A 21,388-nucleotide genomic window follows, 5' to 3' on the forward strand; every position below is an offset into this window, starting at 1 on the left:
TTCTTTTTTTTTAATTTAAAAAAGCCCAAATTCAGAATCTTTCCTGCCGAATCTAAATTCATTGCAGTAAAGTCTTCTACTTGAAACTTGTGTTTTTGTAATGTTGTACTAAAAGTTGGTGCCAATATTAATGCTTTAGAGTTTTGTTCCAAATATCTGATTGGTTTTCTTTTTCTTGCCATAACTTTTTGTCTAATTGTATTGTCTTTGACCTATGTTCAGAAGTCTTACAGTGTACATTACAGTCTCTTTGAAATAATACCTGGTGTTTGTATAGGCTTTAGAAGAAAGGTGCAGTTTTCATACTGCTAGAATGTGCTGGCTGTTCAACCGAGAGCTTCCTGTCTCGCTTACTTCCCTCTTTCTTAAGCTGATCAAAAATCTTCTGATTCTCTTGAACTGTTTCATATGTATAGTAATAAGTACTTTTAGCACTATAACTTCGTATCTTGTGTGCACTGAAATTGCATCTAGATAGTAAAAACTGAGGAGGTGAAGAAAGTATTTTCTACTGCCCCCCCCCTTTTTTGTGAAGAAAATATTTTTCTTACCACTGTTTCCTCCAACACACACTTGCATTTTGATAATACCACACTGTCCGATGCCCAGCACTGTCCAAAATAAGCTGTTGTGTGCAAAGATCACTAGAATGCAGCTGAACACTGGAGAGAACTTAGGCTGTCTCATTTGAAAGGGGTAATGTTTGGTATTGAAAGGTGTTTTGGGTTTTTTCATTGAGTCAGCTGGAAGAAAAAGAAAACAGGTTTTGTTGGTATGGAAAGTGTACTTTGTGAGGAATACTCTAAATATGTATCTACATGGATGGCGTTTGGGCAGGTTTCCATTCATGTGTATGTGTCTGAACTGTATTTCTACCTATGCCTTTCAGGTAACTAAAGGTATTTAAAGGTATATTTTAGGCAACTAAAAATTGAAACCGTATTGTGTCTGTCTGGCACCAAGTTAATGAGTTATCATGTTTCTGATAGACTTACATGTAGACTTGCATGCTGTGATTTTGTATATTCATTGGCTATCTCAGTTGGAGGCCAGGGGCAAAATAGTGGGGGGGAACTCTAAGTCTCATTTAGCAGCAAAGGTTGGACATCTAAATTATGTCTGATAAAGAGAATGAAGCTGAGAAACGTGCTGTGCTATGGTAGTTCTTTGACTCTTCTAAGCACTTTAGTTACCAGGTCTGTACTTTACCCCTGCTTATTTTTTCTCTGTGATTAAACATTTAGCTCATAGAGGGAGGAAAAGTTATTTTCATAGTCGCCATTATGAAAATGTGAAGCCTAATCTTTCTGTGCCAAGGTGAATTTATCAATCATCACTTGACCACTTTTGAGAAAACATCACTGAAATATATGTGCCAGAAAGTTTGCACCACTATTTACAGATTCTGTTCCACTCTTGTTTCTTTTAACTAGAGCTGTAAACAGTGCTCTTTCTGAGTAAATGTTCTATTTATTTGACTGATGTAATTGTGAAACAGATGGTTTTGTGGATGTAAACATGTTTTGAACTTCATCTTTAGTGTTCGAAGTATCTGTATTACATGGTGTCCAGTACACAGTAGCATATTATTAACCTCACTTCTAGTGCTACAGGGACTTGTCTTTCTAAAAGGAATATTGCAGTAGTGCTTCCTGCAAAAGTATGTTTTAGGTAATGCCCTTAAAACAGAGGTTTACAACTGGGACATAGGTGCCGGTTGGATTGTGTGGAACCACAGCTACCAAGTAAGCTAACACTACGATTGTAGCGAGTGACGTGCTGGAGAGCATCGTGTCAGTACAGCTTGGAAATCACACAACGCTCATGTTGTATGTGCTTGTGCCGCAGGTCTAACCTACCTATATTACAGTATGGAAGCAGTAGCAGTGGTGGTGGGTGCTTGGGTTAGTTTCAGTAGTAGTAAATGCCTTAGGTCCCAGGCTTGCCCTGTCTGAGGTTTTCATCCAGCCGAAGGCTTTGCCTCCATGGTCTAGGCAAATTCACTTGGCTGCCGATCATACCCAGGTATCCTTCCTGTAGCAGCACATGGAGGAAAGAGCACATTCTCCCACAACTGATTAGGAAAGAATTCTTAACCATCTCAGCATAGTTCACTTAAGTGAGCACTGTCAAGCAAATGCAGTTCGCAAAAGTAGGTACAAATGTGATATGTCAAATGTGTAATTTAGACCAGTATTTCAGTAGCATTAAATATTTTATAATTTGGGCCATAGGCTCAAGCTTGGGTGCTAGCCACCTGGATTAACCAGAGGCAGTCTCAACCTTCCTAGGAAACACAGGGGCAGAAATTACTGCAAAGATTATCTAGTCCACTGCTCTGCCCCAAGGTGAGATCTCTGTTATACCTGACAGAAGTTTGTCTAACTTGTTCTCAAAGACCTCGAGGGATGGAGATCTCCAAGATCTCTGCAAGTTCACCAGACGACTGTTCAACTGATTTCATAAACCTTATAATTAGAATGTCTTTTTTAACATCCCATCTAAAGCTTCCTTACTACAAATTAAACCTCTTGCTAATCGTCCTCTGACAAGTACTCCTGTATGCTGTGAACATGGAGAAGAGATTATATTATTCTGTAGCCCTGCTTTCTCACATGAATTTCATTTCAAGATAACATAAAGATGGCTATATTTAAACAGTAGACATGGTTTTAAAATTTGATGGCAAGAACTGCAATTACATCGTAAGATGGAGCCAGATTCTTTTTGGAGTTGGAACAAATAGGACAGGAGGCAACGGGTGCAAGTTGGAACATGGGAAATTCCAGTCACTTACAAGGACTTTTTCCCTTTTCTTCTTTTTTTCCTCTTTACCGTAAGAGTGGTCAGATACTGGGATAGGTTGGAACAATGAAGTTGCAGAATCTTTATCCTTGGAAATAGAAGCCCTGCTCTAACTGGAGCTGTTTTGAGCAGGAGTTTAGAATACCTGACCTCCTCAGCCACATTCCTTTCAGGCTAATTTGTTCTGTAATTCTCTGTCACACCATTTTTCATTCAGTGTGTGAATTCATATAAGTTTGAAAAAATGTCCCGTGAACTTGCTGAAGATATGTACCTGTTCTAGGGAATATCCCCAATTCTGACTTAAAGTTTTACAGGAAATTAGAGATCATAATTAAGCCTACTGTCTTGCCTTTATTTTATATTGTATTTATTTCATATGTATGTTATCTAAGTAATTCCACCTTTATTTTTTATTTAATTTCAAATATCAGGGAATCATCAAGTAAAAGAGAAAATTATTTCATGTCTGTGAAAACGTTTTCGCTAAAAAGCAAGGGAAGTATAATACTGGGAGAATTGAGAGGAAACAATGGAAATAAGCTAAATAATTCTGTTCTCTCCAACTCCAGACTAGATAATGGAGTAATGAGGCAATGGTTACAATTCTTGATCTTTAATCAGAGCTTTGCCATAATCTCAGGAGAAAATAGAGAAGGGAGAAATTTTGCAGTAACTGTAAATGGTGTGAACAGAATTTTTAACTGTCATTCTAGAGGCTTTTACCAAGTTAACAATTACCCTGTGAAGGTGGCCTAGCAGAACCTTTATTTCAGATTGGTACCTCCTTTACCTTTTCATTTGAAGTGTTCACCCTTGCCACCTTGGGGTTTGTTTTCTTGTCAGGGAAGATGAGTCTGGGTACTTCTCAGATTTTAGGAGAACGCTAGAGTTGCAGACAATGTTTCATCTTTTCTTTACTCATCTCACAAATCAAAAGTCTATGTTAAGGACTCCTTGATGTTTTAAGAATTCAAATGGGTAAACAAGTCCCATTGCTGAACTTTCAACAGAGGCAATAGTCTTTTCAAATGTTAAATAGTCACAGAATTTAAATAGGTTTCTTTTAAAAAATGCAAAATTTACAAAGTTTAAAAGTTTCTTCCTGTTGTTTAACTTTCACTCCTGGTTATGAAGATGCCATGATTTCTTTAGCTCTCTAGTTATTCTTATCTTCCGGGGTGGTCGTGACCTGATTTTTTCATGTCAAAACAAGTAGAGAAACAAGGATGTGAAAGGAAAACTCCACAATATAAAAAAGCCAGAGTATTCAGAGATTCAAAGCATCAGTTATTTGTAGCGATACAGAGCTCACAATTAGCTGCAATCCCCCCAAAACACCAAGGCTGTCTTTGTTAATCTTGGGGGTTTGTATTTTTATCTTTTTTTTTGATTATTTAAAACGTATTTTTTAGGTAAGACTAAATAGTTTTTGTCAGTGGTGGAACCCCCCCTCTCTATCACCACTCAAATTACTGGCATAAATAGGAAGACCCCACTTTGACCGTGTGGTTTTTAAGTCCATTTTTCTCATGAACACTAGCATCAGTGGACTTTTAGGTGGTCTGTGCTTATCATGTATTTCACTGTCTGGTAGTACTTTCCCTGATTTTTTTCTTGATAGCATGCCGGTTTTCTTGTTCCTAATCTTTCTTCCTATGGCTGGTCCATTTTCCTATGTATATTGCCTCCCATTGGTTGAGAACGCCTAACTTCTTCTCCTCACAGTGGCTGAAGAAATGAAAGCCTATTTCATGTGTGGAGTTAACAAAGCTCAGTGTGTCCCACTCATTGCAAACAAGTGGGAGATTACACCAAAGAAGCTTTAGTCTTCCAGAGAAGGGAAATCTGCTGAGGAGCTTCGGTAGTGGTTCATTGTGGGGCTATATTAGTCTGCCAGCAACTCAAACTATTTCACTGTGGATTTTGTTTAGCGTGCAAAATGTACAAACTGTAACATATAAATGAGATGCTCATAACTGTTAAATGAAATGTAGCTATCTCAGCTATGTTGAAAGGTCAAAGCTAAGGCTAGGAATGTGGTTAACGTTACAGTATTAGAGGTAGCAATGCCTAAACATGCTGCTTTGTGCACCCAGCACTTCAATCTGAAAGTCTTTCACTGTTTCTACATACTGGCAAACAGAAATTCTGGAATAGTGCTGTGAGCATTTCTTGGATGAGACAGTTGGGATGTTGGGGTTAAATGGCTTTGTTGAAGGTCCCTGGGGTGAATCAATGACAATCCTAAAATCCTGATAGCTGGCCATGTTCTCCCACAACCACAAGTGGGATGCACTGGTTAAAGTGCACACACAATACACAGAATGTCCCTCCGTCAGCAGCTCCCAGTGCCGCAGGACAGGCGGTCTGTGGTCTGTGAGAGGTCTCCACGCGGCTGTCTGGAGTTTCTGCTTCATAATGAGCATTCGTTTGCTGGGAGTGCAATCCGAAATGTCTGGCTGTTGTGGCTGGAAGCTAATTCTTTGTTCACAGAGATCTGTGTTTTAATGCTGTTAATGTTTTCATTTCATTCACTTGTTAGGGCAATAAAAGAGATTGTATTCTTGGCAGACAGACATAACTCCTGCTGAATGAGAACCTCTGGCAATTTGAACTTCTGCCACCCGACTGCTGAGAGATGCCAGCTACCAGGGTGGCTGTTCTCAACTGATACAGGAGGCAAGGCAAACCTGGCAAGGCAATCCCTCTTCAGGGTGCTGTTGCGCTGCTGGAGCTGCTCTTTGCACTTTGGGGGGCACACACTGGTAGCAAGCCCTGTCCCCGATTGCGTAGGTACGGTTAGCCTTTAGGCGTATGTCCATGCTAGTCAGGAGCGTATTACAGCCTCGAAAACATACCTAGTCTGCCATTGAGTACATTAGCCCACATGAGAGTCAGCTTGAGACATGACATCGTGAGTCCTGACTGCCAGGCACTCTGCAGCGGTTGCTCCAGAAAGGTGCGCCAGCACAACTTGACTGCACAGTAGATGCAGCTTCAGTTACTGCTGCAGTGTCTTCAGTCACCTGATTGAAGTCATAATCTTGTTTCATGCTCTGCTGAGCTTCCCTTCTACACCAGCCTCATTGCATGTGAGGCCACAGGACCATAAGATAATTCAGGTTGAAAGAAGCCCAGGATGTCATGTTGCCCAACCTCCTGCTTAAAGCAGGGTCAGATGGAAGGTCAGGCAAGGTTACCTAAGGCTTGCCCAGTGAGACTTTTCAGTAACTAGCTGCTAAAAGAGTAAAAGCTAATTAAAGCTTTATGAAACATGTCACAAGCAGGAAAGCTCATGGAGAGTGGGAACGGGGAGGTAAGGGGAAGACTGATGACTGTATGCAGAAGGAGCAGAAAGACAACACTATGGCAGGAAAACTTGTGCTTGCACCAGCAAGGATCCCAAAGGGGATGTGGCAGGTAAGTTTTCAGTCAGAAACTGTTGTTTGTGTGGTAAGCCTGAGAAACTGTTGATACTGCTCTGACACTGGAGAGGACTTTTCCTTTTGTAAGTTTTATTTTCTTAACTGATGACATGAAGTATAACTAATACAAGAGTCACTGGTGGTGTGAATATCGAAGTGCTTAAGCCTAACTGCAGCACAGATGCAGTTGCTCTGTTGAGGTCAACTAAAGACTCTGACTGTTGAAAACTGGTGGGATTTACCAGGGAAAGGGTTACTTTGCGTATACCCTTTCTTGTCTTTTTTTTTCTTGAGCATTTGCTGGGGGTTTCTGTCAAGCTCAGAGAAAGGCATGGGAAATAATAAGTGAAATAAGTGAAAGTTGTCATGATACTGCCTTGTGGAATTGCCATCATACTGCTGCATGTCAGGCGCTGGTGCCTGAAGGCTCTTGCTGTGCTAAAGGATTACTGGCTTTACAGCTCATGTGCTTTTGTCTCAGTAATTTGAATTTGGCTTTAGCTTAAAGTGCAGGCTTAGGAATCTGTAGTGCGAACAGTTCAAATGTTCAAACTTTGAATTGAGCTCTTATGGGCAAATGTTAAAGCACCGATAGCTCATGCTGTCTTTTATTGCAAAGGCAAAGTGAAGCAGGAGGGAGAGTATATGGAGAGTAGGATTGATTATATTGAAGGGCAGAAAGAAGGATTTGCATAGTTTCTGTGTTGGGACTTAATATCCGCATGTATCTTCAAGTTAGCACAGTGTAAATGTTCTCCAGGGCTTTTTTTATGCAAGAGACTATTTATGGTTAAAGGTAGGGAAGGACCCTTTCATTTAAAACTTCCTGTTCTTTTGATTTACCAAAAGATAAGTAAGGAAAGAAAGATTAAAGGGGAAGGAAAGTCTAAATAGATTTCTGTTTCTGGAAACAGAGACTACAAAACAGCTTTTCATGCAGCGCATGAATTATGTTTACAAATAAGAAGCACAGGCTTTACAAGCATTAAGTCTTGGAGATGCTAGGGGAAGCATTTCACATACAGAGATGTAGCCATATTTGAAGTCTTAGTTATCTGTAGGAAAAAAGCCCCCACATTAGTTCCTGAATGCAAATGACTTTAGAAAAAAATAACAAACAAGTAATAACAAAAAGGTGCTAAACTTTGTCAAGTTTTCAGTGTTTTCTTTTGTAGCATTTTACTGTTATAACTATTATTAACAGCATTTAGCTGTTAAATTCATAGATACCATAGTAGTTAATATAAAAGCTTATAGCCTATAATGGTTTTATCTGCAGAGAAAATGAGATTTGTGTGCACTTCTTGCACTGAGATATGCTTTTAAATTGACAAATTTGAGTGAATGATGCCAATCACAGAACAAAGGAGAATTGCCCTCCCTCACTAGAAGTTGTATGAAAACCTGATATTGGAGAATGCTGAGGTATTAAAGTAAAAGAAGAAACTGTGACAGTAGAACTTTGAAGATGAATCATAGAATCATAGAATGGTTTGGGTTGGAAAGGACCTTAAGATCATCCAGTTCCAACCCCCATGCCATGGGCAGGGGCACCACATACTAAACCATGTCACCCAAGACTCCGTCCAGCCTGGCCTTGAACACTGCGAGGGATGGAGCATTTATCAGTTATTTGGGTAATCTGTTCCAGCACCTCACCATCATCACAGTGAGGAACTTCTTCCTTATATCTGACTGGAACTTCCCCAGTTTAAGTTTGAACCCATCACCCCTTGTCCTATTGCTACAGTCCCTGATGAAGAAGAGTCCCTCTCCAGCATCCTTGTAGGCCCCCTTCAGATACTGGAAGCTGCTATGAGTTCTTCCATGTAGCTTCTCTTCTCCAGGCTGAACAACCCCAGCTTTCTCAGCCTGTCTTTGTTTGGGAAGTGCTCCAGCCCCTGATTATCCTCATGGCCTCCTCTGGACTTGCTCCAACAGCTCCATGTTCTTATGTTGAGGACACAAGGACTGTACGCAGTGCTGCGAGCGCTGCAACCCTTGTTTCTGTTTTGCATTTCCTCATGCAAAGTATTTAGTTCCTATGACATAAAGTTAATTGCTCAAGAGATTCATCCCAGGTTTGCATGTTACTTGCATAGTTTGCCTAATTCTGAAAATACCAGCTTGCAGTGTGGTGCATCTGTAAGCTGCACTGTTGTTTTCATTTCTGCAGTGGGTTTGGGTAGAGGTGACTTGTAGTAAATCCTTGAGTATGACAGGCATGCCTACATCCCTTTGCTGACCCATCCGCTAATGATTAGTGCATCATGTGGGGAAGAAGGTGGGATGAAAAAATGCTAGAGTTTGACTCGACCTGCTTTAGGAAGCTTACTTAAAAGTTTAATGTGGTTAGGTGTCTTGCCTCTGAAGAAAACAGGTTGTCTGGATTTCTTAAGGACAAATTAGCGCCATTCATTCAATTTCTACTCTCACATAAACGGTTCCATTTTCAACACATACATCTGATCACTTAAGAAATTGTACCTGCTGTTTGTATTAAAAAGGTGAAAAAGTTGTTTCTTGAAGATTAAAGAGCAGTGCTCCAGCATCACTAAGTATAACTTGCAAGTTTTTAAGAAATTGCTGTTCCAATTAACTTAACTGTTCCACAGTTAAGAATTATACTGTGTTCATTAAAACACTTTTCTCATCATTAACATGGTCCTGGATGGACTATTAACAAATCAAGTTGAAATAGGATTAATGGCCTAATGAAAGTATTAGCCTTCTGCTGAGATTAAATGGGTAGGTGTTACCCAATTCAGACCAATTACTCTTACCCAAAGATATTGCTGACACAACTAAAATTTGGATAGGACTTTTTGTTCATGTTCTCCTTCTGAGCAGAACAGATTTAATTTAAGAAAAGCAGGGGTAACTTTGTTCTGCTTTAATAAACTGAGTTGAAACAGGCATTGAAATTACAAAGATTTTGCTGGAGAGATAAAGGCAACAGTGTCATATGGCACCCACCAAAAAGGATGAGATCGGGGGAAGGTATTTCCCAGAACATCTTAGTCCAGGGAAAGAGCATTTGCAAATTGTGAAGCTGAAAACATGGTTAAATGTGGTGTTTGTGATGCCTACCGGTGAAGTTGCATCATTTTTAGGGGCAGATGGTGTTGGCAGAAGTTGGATGGTTTGGGCAGTGGTTCTTGGATCTGTAAGAGAAACTGAAGAGAATCAAGGGTGTAAATTGGTGAGGAACAGAGCTTGTGTTGTCCCTTGGGGTAGACGCTCAGCTGAGTTGTGGGAAGAAATTAGCAGGTGATTTAAATGAGGTGAAGCCCCGCCTTAATTATTTGCAGTTAGCTGGCAGAGCTGATGGGTAGTTCAGAAGGTTCTGGGTGTGGGGATAGTGGGGTAGGGCTTTGGTTGTATGGAAACTCTGCAGTTTGAGGATGGTGGACTATGGACCTGTGTGAGACTACAAATAGATTTGGAAATAAAGCTGTGCAGTCAATTGTATATGGAGTTGAAGAAAATTTGGCTAAAGGGTGCAACACGGCAGTGAGCAGGTAGGATTGATCTTTGGCACATGAGTTGAGTTTGGTTTATCCAAATTCTGTCCTTGATTCCCCTGGGTTTTTTTGCAAGTGCAGGTTACCCTTTGTTCGAGGCTATGGCATGTTTGTGTTTTGCTGTCGTGTTCTTGCATATATTTGCAGGCTGAAAACTGTTAATCTCACAAGCACATACAGATTTGTTTGTGAAACTGTGCTTTTTGAGCAGATTAGAGTCTCAAGTGTGAAAATTCGTTCCTTCTCCCTCAATTTTCCTGCCAGTTGAACCAATTGTTCTCCATCTGTCCTTCTGTATTTTACTTCCACAGCAGCTGCTTTGTGAATCTTCTAGCCTGTGTCATCCTCTTGACTTTTTGTAGAATAAGGACCTTTTTAGAACAAAAAGAGAAGAGAGTCCAGGGCTTTGTTCTGAAAATGAACCTTTAGACAACAAATCTGAAAGAAATACAGTGCATAGGAGAAAGTTAAAATTAAGGAATTTGGGAATGTGGGAAAATGACAGGAAATACCATCTTTATGTGCTTCTTGTACTTGTCTTAGGTTCGTCAAAATGAAGAGAAGAACCATTCCACTGAAGAACTTAGCAAGTCTGAAATCCAGGAGGAGCTGAAAAAGGCTAATAGCCTTCCCAGTTTGATTCCTGGAATCAAAACAGCGGATAAAGACAAGCAACCCCGAGAAGGTTTCTTTCATTTTCTTGGGAGCTTATTTAATATTGCCACAAGATCTTCTTTGGTAGAATCTAAACCCTCTACCTTCCAAGATGAACCCAACAGATGTGAAAAGGATTTACAGAACACAAATACCCTTCTGGAGGACGTGCAGGCAAAGAGCCCAAAAATTGAAGAGCCTATCTGTTCTACAGCTAGAATAAAAGAGGATTCTGTAAAAAAAGATGGTGCCATCTTAAATAATACTGGGAAGGATAGCTCACAGGATCTGCCAAGAGACTGGAAACAGTCTGCAGCTGGAAGAAAGTAAGTTTCATAATATTTAATATGTTGATATTTGTGCATGTGTGTGTGCACAGAGCTACTTTGACTAAATTCTGCTGACTATATAATGAATGGCTGTCGTTTCTAAGGATGGTTGGGGTGTCCCTGGCTCAACTTTGTGCAAAGCTCTAGTAGCAGCTACCTTAAATAAATGAGGAAAAGTAGACTATGTATATTATAACTTTAAAGGCTGTTTTCTAGAAGTCTTCTGAGTGTGGATACATAACAGTGTAGATCTGTCAGTTAAGAGAGGGTAAAGTTAGGAATACATTTGGTATGGTAGATCTACTTAAAAAACCCAAAACAAACGAACTATAAAGAGCTTATTTCCATCCGTATTGTGGGCTGAATAAACGTTTGAATGTTTGTCCTGTTCGTATCTGACTAGTTCAGTGGTTTTACTTCTACAAATAAGGTTTCCTTATTTTTAAATTAACTTTCCTGGGTTATTTGACTTGGTGATTTTTGCTTATGTGTTTTGGTTCCCCCTGTTCTTTGGGGTTTCCCTGGAATGTAAAAAACGTTCTATAAAATACTCAATTAGCTTAAATGTGGAAGATCCTTAATAGTCCTGTAATATTTCCAAAAAAGATTAAAAGAAAATAAAATGGTGCCAAAGGCACCAATGTGTGTTTGAGAGTAGAAAAGCGAAAACATTGGCTGTGGTCCACACCATGTATTCAAAAAGTCTTTTTGACTGTGCCATAGACATAGGTAATAGTATTTAAAAACCATTTGTAGCTGTTGCATTGAGTATTTGACTATATGTGCTGAACTCCAGTACAGCACAGCTTTGGAGTTAAGTGTGAATGTACACATACGATACCTGTCCAGTGTTTGGTAGGTGTGTAGATTATGGACTTGTTGACAGGCAGTGAATCTGTTAAGTAATGTTTACTCAGATCTGTGATACTCCACAGGATATATATTTTAAATTTAAGCCAAAGGTAATGATTTGGGGTAACCATTAAGTCTATCGCAATGCTCCTGCTTCCATTGCAGGATGGGAGGATGTACTGAGAAGAAACACCTCTTTTTTAACTTTTAAAGCTAATTCAAGTTGCGCTCAGTATCTGTGGCATATGATGTGTTTAACCTCCATGTAGGAGGTCAGAGATTCCAAAACTAGCTGCATAATGAATTTCATTTCCATATTGGGGAAGTCTGCAGCACTCTGTCTTTATTCAGTACGCTCACAATTTGAGGCATCTTGTTGTTCACCTTTATATTATAAATGTAATGGCTAATCAGGATATGGATAGGGGTTGTGATACCTCTTTAGGTAAGACTTTTTCCACTGCCAAAATACAGTACTGTTTGTAATTGATAGTAGCAATGGTTGTGTTCTCGTGAGTACTCTGGTTTAGTCTGTGACGTGTGGTTGCCTGGTTTTCATTGCAGATTCTTATCGTAGCAGCACACATCTGACAGAATGCGGCAGCCCAGCACCACCACTTCACTGACTAATACAGAAGAAAATTTCTTGTTCTCTTAGTTGTTATCTGGAGAGGCCTGGGAGCATTGTGTTATTCAGTCTAGTCCCCGAACAAACTGTGTTTCTTCAAACTTGTTGGACAGGCTGGCTTCTTGCATCAGTCTTTTGCCTGCTATTTGCTGTTTTGGTAGCATGCTCTGGAAACTGGTATTTTTTTGCTTCACAGAGCTTAGTCAAAAAAGACAGTAGACATAAATTGATCTTTTTTTACTTCATTCCATGTAGTTTCTTATGCATTGTATCTCAGCATTATTTCTGCTGTACTTTCTTCAACGCTTGGTCCTTTTCTCACTCTTGCCACCCACAGTTACTGATTGAATTATTCAGTTTGCAGTGGTAGTTTGTTCTCTATGCAGTTTCTTTTTTTTTCCTTACACTCTTTCCCAACAAAGTCAATCCTTTTATATGCTGTGCTCCTCTAACTTACCTAGAATTTCTCCTGTATTCAGACAAATATGAACCTTGGAGATTCAACTAAAGGCCCAGTATGTGGTGAACTAAACATGGCAGTTGGATCCTGCAGTAAGCGGATTGGTGGCAGTGATGGTCAACCCTGAGAAAGTCAGTCTTTCTCCTTTTGGTTTTTACCTTCAGTCCCCTAGCTGATGCAGTAAGGAGCTGATGCACGCTTTGCTTCCAGGTAAAAATCTCTGATTGCTGATGGCTTTTCAAAGTGGACGCATGAGCTTTGTCTGACTTTCCCATTTCATTGATACCTCCAGGCCTGTGGATGGGAGCTGTGGAAGTGACAGAATGTTTGGGGATTTTTTTGCTGCTCTGTTCATTCGATACTGCTGCGTTTGAGATCTCGACCAGGAAACTGATAAGGTGCTGGATAAACTCTGCACAGATTAGAGGGTCAAGTGGTCTCAGTCTTCATTTGCTTCTTATGAATTCTTCTTTAGAACAGTGTGCATTAATAAGTTTGGCTTACAGACTTTGGAAGGTGTGAGTATTAACTTATTGAAGTGACCTTCTTGCTCTGTGCAAGCATTTTTGAGTTTTGTGTTTTTTTCAAAGTTGCAGCAGGCATTTTCATATTGGGTATATTTTGACATTGCCCTATATTGTTAGATGACCTATGCAAATCAGTGTAGATTTGTCTCAGTACAGATGACCTGTCTTATGGTCAGGCAAGCGTTATAAAAGTCTGTGTTGCTGGCTTAGAGGTAGAGGAAAGTTGGTCTAGATACAGGACAGAGGTTTTCTGTGGAAAATTCCTATTTTAAAATGGAAAAAAATTTGTGGAGTTTTCATTGTAGCTGTTGTGAAATTGGCCAACCAGTAAACCAGTCATTTTCCTTTTAGGCTCATGCTCAAAAGTACAGTGTGCATCCTGCCCTGTCTGGCTGAGGATACAAGCAAGTTAATCTCAATGTAACTTTCATGTATGCTTTTCTCTGTCTGACTACACAGTGCGAACTGTGTTTCTGAAGCAGTTAGTAAAGCGAAATGAAATGACAGTGCAGAAGCAGAGGTTTGTGCTGTTGGCCTTTCTAAGCATTTGAATAGAGGATAACTTTTTTCCTGTTACAGAAGTGATTATGCCATGTTCTTCTCTTTTAATGTTTCTTTTTAAATTATGCCATGTTTCTTCCTTTAAAAGTTTAAAGGATGTAGAGCAGGTTTTTGTCTTCAGTACTAGCGAGCTTCCTCACTAAATATTAACTAATTGGTATCCATTTAGCAGAGTTAAACTGTAAAAGTGCCCCCGATTGCTTACGGTTGGCTAGGTGGTTTTGTAGAAAGGACTAAGAAGTAGTTGGAAGTGGGTGCTAAAACCTTGCAAATAATTGGGGAGTAGAGTGTGGAAGCTGTAAAACAAAGGAACAGGAAGATCCATGGATACCATGAAGGGAAGGGATGATGCAAATATGGTCTTTTGCTAATCTCTTGACGACTGGGTCCCAAAAGATAGAAGAGACATGCTGGTGATCTGTGTAAATTCAAAGGCACTATTGATTTGACTGATTGTTATGTTAAACTACAATTTTAGCATTTAATGTAAAAGCAAATGGAAGCTGAGGTCTTTACAAATCCTGAAGACAACTGCGTTATTAATCTTACAGCTGTTGCCGTTGTCGTGAGGAACATTTAAATTAATTGGTTAATTTAAACTACTGTCAAATATTGAATCGGAGGTTATGTGTGGTTAGGGAGGAGGTTGCAACAGTAAGTGTAAGAGGGACTGTTGTTAGATTGCATAACCTAACCCAAAACCAAACAACTTTCAGAACTAGACTATATAACAAATGGTCTCAGATGCCTCTACCCAGACAACTTCATTAACCTCATATCCTTAAAGCAAAACTTTGCAAAATACAGGGAAATCAGACTGCTCTGACCTGTAGGCTGAGGTTAATTTTGCCCTCAGTAGGAGGTTTGGCACTTGCTAAAGGCTCAAGTTTCCAGGCCTCGAGCCAAAGAAAGTGGAATGCATGAACTCAGTCAGTGGAGCACGTGTTTGTAAGGGACAAAATGTGGAGGTCACATTATTGCTCCATCACCCTGGCTAGTTGGCTCAGAGGTAATTGTACTTTAAGGGCTTCTGCACCTTAAATCCAGACAGTGGTAAGTGGTAAAGAAAGAGCACAGAGGACAGAACCATGATAAATATGGCTAAGTCTCTAGACAGCAACTACTGTGGACATAGTAATTGCAGCACTGAAGGTAGCTGAGGGTTGGGTTGGCTAATTCTTCAGTTACTACATCCATAAGTCTTCCATTTGTCTGGGATGGTTGAAGATTTCATTACACCTGGGAAGTGAAGCAAGAAATTGGGGTTGTGGTGTTCTAGAAAAGGTTAATGATGAAGAGGTGAGGTTGGTAAAATATAAGATACAGTTTTGAAGTGATGCTTAAAAAGCTGTGAGTGGAAAAGAAAAATGCAAAGTAAGGTATGTACTAAGCACAGAAAAATCTCTTGGGTAAGATGGCAACTTCTAAGTATAACAGGCCGCTGGGCAGAGGGTTAACTATGGAAATGAGAAGTTCATGTTCAGTTTTAGCCTTTGCATTCCTCCTTAATGATGTTAAAAGCCTGACTTCTCCCTTCTGTTACGAACCTTGTGGACTTGGAAGTGAGAGAGAGCTCCCAACCCCACAACTGCAAGGATTTTCTAACTGTAGGTAGAAGATGTGAGGGGGTGATTTCAAAAACAAATGCTCCAAACAGAATGCTTTTATGCTGTGCCCTCCCAGGAGCCATGTCCTAGTAATAGTTAAGCGAAGTCATTGCAAATTCTTTAATTCAGGAAATTAAATAGAAAGATAGCCTTGAGGAGAGATCAATTTCAGACCATTTATAGTTCTCCTGTGTTATTGTCATTTTTTGTGAGGGGTTGTTTTGTTTTGAAAGTGTAGTAAGCCTGTTGCTGTACGTATAATTGCATGATATTTCCCATCTTGGTACTGTCAAAAAACCTGACCTTTTATTTTGCTCTGCTGTAAATATGTGTAATAAAATCCTTCAGGTCTACATAATTCTGGTTAACATTTCTGTTTTGGAGGTTGTCATTCACCCTCGTGTTACTGGTCAGATGCAGGCTTGTGGTGATACAGACGATATGTACCCCTTTAGTTTGCCTGATGGATTGTGTATTGCGGTTTTGATTCAGTCAGTAGCAGCAGCATTCATCTTTCCCTACAGATGCCTTTGGCAGACAGTCAAGAGTAAGTGAGCGGAAAATAAATGACTTAATTCCAAGCCATGGTCTCACCAGGTAATTCCTGAGGAATAATGCAGAAGAGTGGGGAAGCTGCTGCTGCTGCTTTTGTTGAAATAATATCTGTCTTGTGGGCAGAGCTATGTCCTCCTCTGTAATTGCCTTCCCAGATCCTATTTTACGTACAGGACCTGAACATTTAAAACCATAAGTGTACACAACAGCACAGCAGTGTCCATCCATCTTAGAAAGCATCTGTTGGGTGATGACAGTAAGAGGAAAACGAGCACTGTGTTGATTACTTCTATTATACTAATACCTGCATCAAGATTCACATTGTACAGGCAAATATGCGTAGTTATATAGTAATAAACAGCCCATCAGAAACAGGGGAGACGGCTGCTTCCCTTTGTAGTAAGAGGTTGCCTTGTTCGTGGCTCTGGAGAACACCAGGACAGCTGTGGACCCAGGCAGTTGTGCCTATATGTGCCCTGCATGCTTGTTTGGAACTAGATCAGTTAGTTTTGGTTAGAATTCCCTGATGCAGTTTGCCACACAGACACGTGAAGCAGCGCAAGGAGGAGTGGGAGGCAGGGCTATGCATCTTGGGTTGGGGGAAATGGTGAGGGAGAAGGGAGGCATAATAATTCATCTTCTGATAGCTTTCTGCTTCCTGCATTCAGAAACACACTGTGGAAGTGCAGTGTTGTTCAGTTCCTGATGCTCAGGCTGACAGGGAGTCATTGCTGAGTGTGACCTGCTGCCATTTCAGAGAGGTATGAACTATGTGGGTAGCTCTGCCTTTCTAGGACAGCCTGATACGACCCAAAATGGATTTAGAAGGCTGTCCTTGGGACAGCATCAGGATTATCTTGCCCCTTATTCTCTTGGTGAGCTGTGGAGGGAGGCCTCCAGCAGTGATTGCAGGGTTACTACCCAAACTCTCATGGATGGATTTAGCGTTAGGTCACTAAAGAAGAGGGCTTTGTTGTTCTTAAATATATTCTCCAGGCACGTCTCTGTGCATATCTTGATTTGAGCAAGCTACCCTTTAACACTACTCGTAGGCATTCAGATTCAGATGAGAGCCCAAGCCTATGTGGGTCAACTGAAAGATGCTATGCTGAGATTTTAGCGACCCATTCCAACAGTGGGGTGGTGAATTTCAGGGCTCTGCTGCAGGAGAAATGCAGGTCCAAGCCTGCCTGCCAGAGAAGGGTACCTGCCCAGAGCTGGGACGTGGGCCAAAGGAAAGGTTCTTGTTGGCACCGAAGCAAAGATTTCTGTGTTTCTGAAGGATGAAAGGTTCAAGTTTAAGTAATTCATAACAGATGCATGGTGCAAAATGAAGCTAAACTAATTAAGCTGAAAATTAATTTACTGGGTGGTTTTTTTCCACTGAACTTTTTTTAATAAGGTTGTTAAGCTGTGCACTGTATTCAATTAATAACAATTGTTTCTTAGAAACAGCATTTTCCAGTGTGATTTTTGAAGTTAAGGAGCTACCTGTAATGTAGTTGCTCAGGTGTCCTAGGCCTTTAACTTGGCAATAAGGGCTTAATCCTCATCCTTCATGAGGATCATCTCATCTTCATCGTCACTGTTGTTGGGGTGGCAAGTAGTGCCAGAGAGAGGGTCTGAAGCTCCCTTTAAGAGGGATTTCCTAGCTTTAATTCTTCATTACATATGAGGAGAAGTCAAGAGTAGTGGCTTAGTGGCTTTCATCAGCCTTGAGAAAGGGAGACCTTACTGCTGGCCTCAGTTCTCTTATGGAGGCCTTAGAGGAGACGGAGGCAGACTTCTCTGAGAGATGTGCAGTTGTGACAAGAGGCTGCAGAAACATGGGATATTGGGAAATGTGGGTTTGCCATGAGGGTGGTCAAACCCTGTGGCATGTACACAGGGCTCCTGTCCCAAAGGCCCATCCTCAGAGTTGCTCAGAAGTGGTAGGACAAGACCCTAAGCACCTTGATCTGGTTGGCACGGCTTGGAACAAGAGTTGAATTGAAAAGTCTGACAATATCCCACAGTCCTTTCCAGCCTGTATTACAACTGTATGCCCAAAGACATGGCCAACTTTCACAAGGCAGCATTGTGCCATCCAGCCAGTGATTGTGATTTGGTTTTCGTTGGGATTTGAAGGGTCTTATAAACCCTCCTTGCATGTCAGTGTGAAGCAGCACAGGCATTGAAGAGGCAGAGCACAAGCATTTCAGGACCTGAATATCTGAGTGTAATAGAGGGGAAGGGAAAGGAGGGCTGAACTACATGGGGTGGAGAGGAGCAAGGTAGGTGTGCATGGATACTTCCCACAGCTATGGGGCAGAAAGCTTGGCTGCTGCTGGGCACTGGGGAAGATGACAGGTAAGCATCAGTGGTGATCCCAGGCTGGTGATGGTCTCACAGGTGTTTTGGGTCTGCCTTGTTCTGTGCATTGTTCCTTGAGACTCAAAGAGTAGCACTGCTTTCCAGACTTGGAAAACAATCAAGAAGTAGTACCATGAAGGGCAAAAGGAGGGAAGAGCATTCTTTCCAAGGATACAGAGACTACATTTGCTTTTATTAAAATCATCATTGACTCTTAATTGTGCATATGGAACATTAGCTTTGAAATTTCCTGCAGAATCAACTGTGTGCAAATCACTTTGTTCAGCCTAACTTTTGACCTTTTGAAACATATATTGTAAAGTCCCAGGACAACAAAATATTTCAAACTTCACATTTAAATCACGAAGCTATCCCCTCTGGCTAGAAAAATAATCATTTTCTTTCCTCTAAGTTGTATGTGGCAACTTTTCAGTTAGGTTTTTATGAAGATTTAATGTGTGTAGAAACCAGCTGGCCGACTAAGTTGGATTCCATCAGAAGGTTTTTCAGAATGGCTTTAAGACAGTTGTTTCCAGACAAAGGACCTTAAATAATTCAAGAAAGTTGTTAGTTAAATTTGCACTAGGAAAAAAGCTAAGTGGAAAAAATTAAAATAAACAATAGCATGATTTTGTAATAGGGAGGGATAGACTGGAACCACAAGAGCTGGACCGATTTAGATCAGTGGCTTTCAGTCTGTAGCCTGCAGATCTGTCTTCTCTGGGAGATGCTTCTGAGGGATCAGCAAGGGGAGATTAGAGGACATGGTCACACATGTGCTTGATAAAGCAGAGCACTGTTGGGCTGGGGAGAAAACCCCTGGGAAAGTGAGGTATGAGGGGAAAATGGCTGTTGCATGTCTTGGGCACTGCTAAGCCTGAGTTAGAGAGCTTGGAGCTAAGCAGTGATGCTGGTCCAAAGGACGTTCTGGTGTGGATGCCATGCTGTGCAAATGGCCTGGGGATCTGAGATGCTGTACCCATGTAGTGCTGTACCATGCTGTGTGATCTTCCTTCATCTTTTTGAAAATAGGTCTAGAGATGTCTGCTTTCCACGTTATTGTATGGTACAAAATGATACCAAGATTGGAGGGGTCACCGTCTTGATGACATACACTGTAAGCATCTTTTTCAGGTGTATCTTTATGGATACACTGAGAAGAGGCATTCAAGGTAGTAGGTTTCCTCCTGCTTCAGGGCTTCAAAACCAACAAGGTTGTTTTATAATGATTGTTATGTGTATATTATTAACTAATGCCACTTTTCGGACAAGTTATTAAAGATGTCTCCCATATGACATGTCAGAAGATGTTCACCTCTTCTTGAGTTAGCCCCTCTTGAACTTTCTATTTCTCTTTAAAAATAGAAGAAAGCTCTACAAGCACCAACTTTTGACAAATTTAATGTAACTCATGTTGACATCCTCTCTTGGTGCTGTCAAACAATCTTTTGTGAAACTGAATTAAGGCTTTATAGGGAATTGAATAGCTTCTTGTGAAGAATGGAAAGAAGGTATCTCCCAGTATTTGAAATATGTGACAGAATACACAGTGGGTTCTGTGTATAATCAGGCTTTCATCTGTATCCTCATATGAGTTGAAAAAAAACTTTGCAAAGGGTTTTTAAGGTAGGTTCTGAACTGATGTGTTCATTTGATGATCAGAAATGAATTACTTTAAATGTCTATAAGTTTCTAGTGACACTTTCAAAAGATCTTGTGACACAGGCTCCTTCTAAATGTATTTCATAAGGCTTTCAGCTGAATTGCTGCTGCATAGGAATGTGGGTTTTCAGTTTTTAAATGTCTTCTTGTGTTCAAATTGAACGTCCATCTGTGTGCTCTAAAAGTAAATGCATTAGGACTAAAAGATCTGGTGGCAAGAAGCAAGTTTGGTATCAAAGGTCAGTTGCCATGTCTGTGGAAGAAAAGGTTGGTTCCTTTTCAAAGCAGCAACTGTTGAGTAACTCTTGGTAGAAGCAAGTCTGCAAGAAAGCAGAGCTGTGTGTTAGGAGATGCTGGCAGAGGCCAGCTACAGAATGAGGTTCTGCAGCTGAAGTGGTGCTGTAACCAGTGCTAATCAGGATTGGGTTTCTGCACAGAGCTCCGTAGGGCAGGTTGCTTTCAGTTGTGCTCAGACTTGAAAGTGATCAATTTGAGCATAAAATTCCCTCAGATGACAGCAAAAAGAATTGGGACAAATGATGAAGGGAGCCACACAGGGGCAAAAAGAAAATTCTGAGGATGTGTGTTTTACATGACCATGTGTAATAAATGGTGTCATGGTTTGTTGGGATCTCATCAACGTAGATACAGTACCCCATCTTTCTGGCTTTTTCTTGTCATCCATGTATAGGCAGTCTTCTGTAAAGTTAATCTATTCAATCCATTTCTGAATGCTTTGGATTTGAGAATTGCTGAGTTCATGGTAGAAATTCGAAGGCAAAGTTGGGTATGGGAGACAAACTGAAGACTTTCTTATCACATGTTTATAGATAAATTCTGAATTCTTACGTCTGCGTCTCAGACAAAATATCAACCATGAAATGAAAAATATGCAGTAAAAGTTAACTGTCTTCAAGTCGTTTACTCAAAATAGTACCTTGGTTTTGGTGGAAATGGCTTGGGAGACATGCTGTTGATGCATGACTTTCTGTTTCCTCTATATTAGCAAGGTATATTAAATTATACTCTGTATTGAGATTCTGCTAAAGCCTTCATAAGAGATTACAATGAGTTTAACCTCAATACAAACTTAATTTTTGTGTTATCACAATGTCTAAATTCCAATATTTGTGTATTATGGCATCCTGAATATACCTAGCAATGCTAAATATGCGTATAAATGACTTTGTATCTCTGTTTGAGTGCTTATGGATATGAATAATTTCCCTTTTAGTTCACTTGTGCTCTTTGCATGTGCGAATACTGCACAAATGGGGAGTTTATTTGTGATTTTCAAATCATACTAAGCTCCCTCTTCAAAATAACATTGAATTAAGAATCTGGACCTCTAAAACCTTACCCAAAAAGAGATTCTCTTTCAGATTGGAAAATCCACTCCGTTTTTATATTCTTCTGTATGTGTTGAGAGAATACATGCTCCGAA

At 40.4% G+C, this 21,388-nt stretch overlaps 1 protein-coding gene across 3 annotated transcripts in view; it reads left to right on the forward strand.

The window, feature by feature from the left end:
• CRYBG3 (crystallin beta-gamma domain containing 3) overlaps positions 1 to 21,388 on the forward strand; it is an 89,740-nt gene that overhangs the window by 17,190 nt on the left and 51,162 nt on the right. For all 3 annotated transcript variants that reach the window (XR_009965853.1, XM_062624009.1, XM_062624008.1), the window contains exon 3: positions 10,301 to 10,737. Coding sequence is in view for 2 of the 3 variants with exons in the window: in XM_062624009.1 (XP_062479993.1) it covers positions 10,301 to 10,737 (437 nt within the window). In the remaining variant the exon portion in view is untranslated. The remainder of the gene's footprint in view (positions 1 to 10,300; positions 10,738 to 21,388) is intronic.

Source organism: Pezoporus occidentalis, unplaced genomic scaffold (assembly GCF_034315485.1).
Source record: "Pezoporus occidentalis ecotype Australia unplaced genomic scaffold, CSIRO_AGI_Poc_V1 ctg26, whole genome shotgun sequence".
In the NCBI taxonomy this organism is placed as follows: Eukaryota; Metazoa; Chordata; class Aves; order Psittaciformes; family Psittacidae; genus Pezoporus; species Pezoporus occidentalis.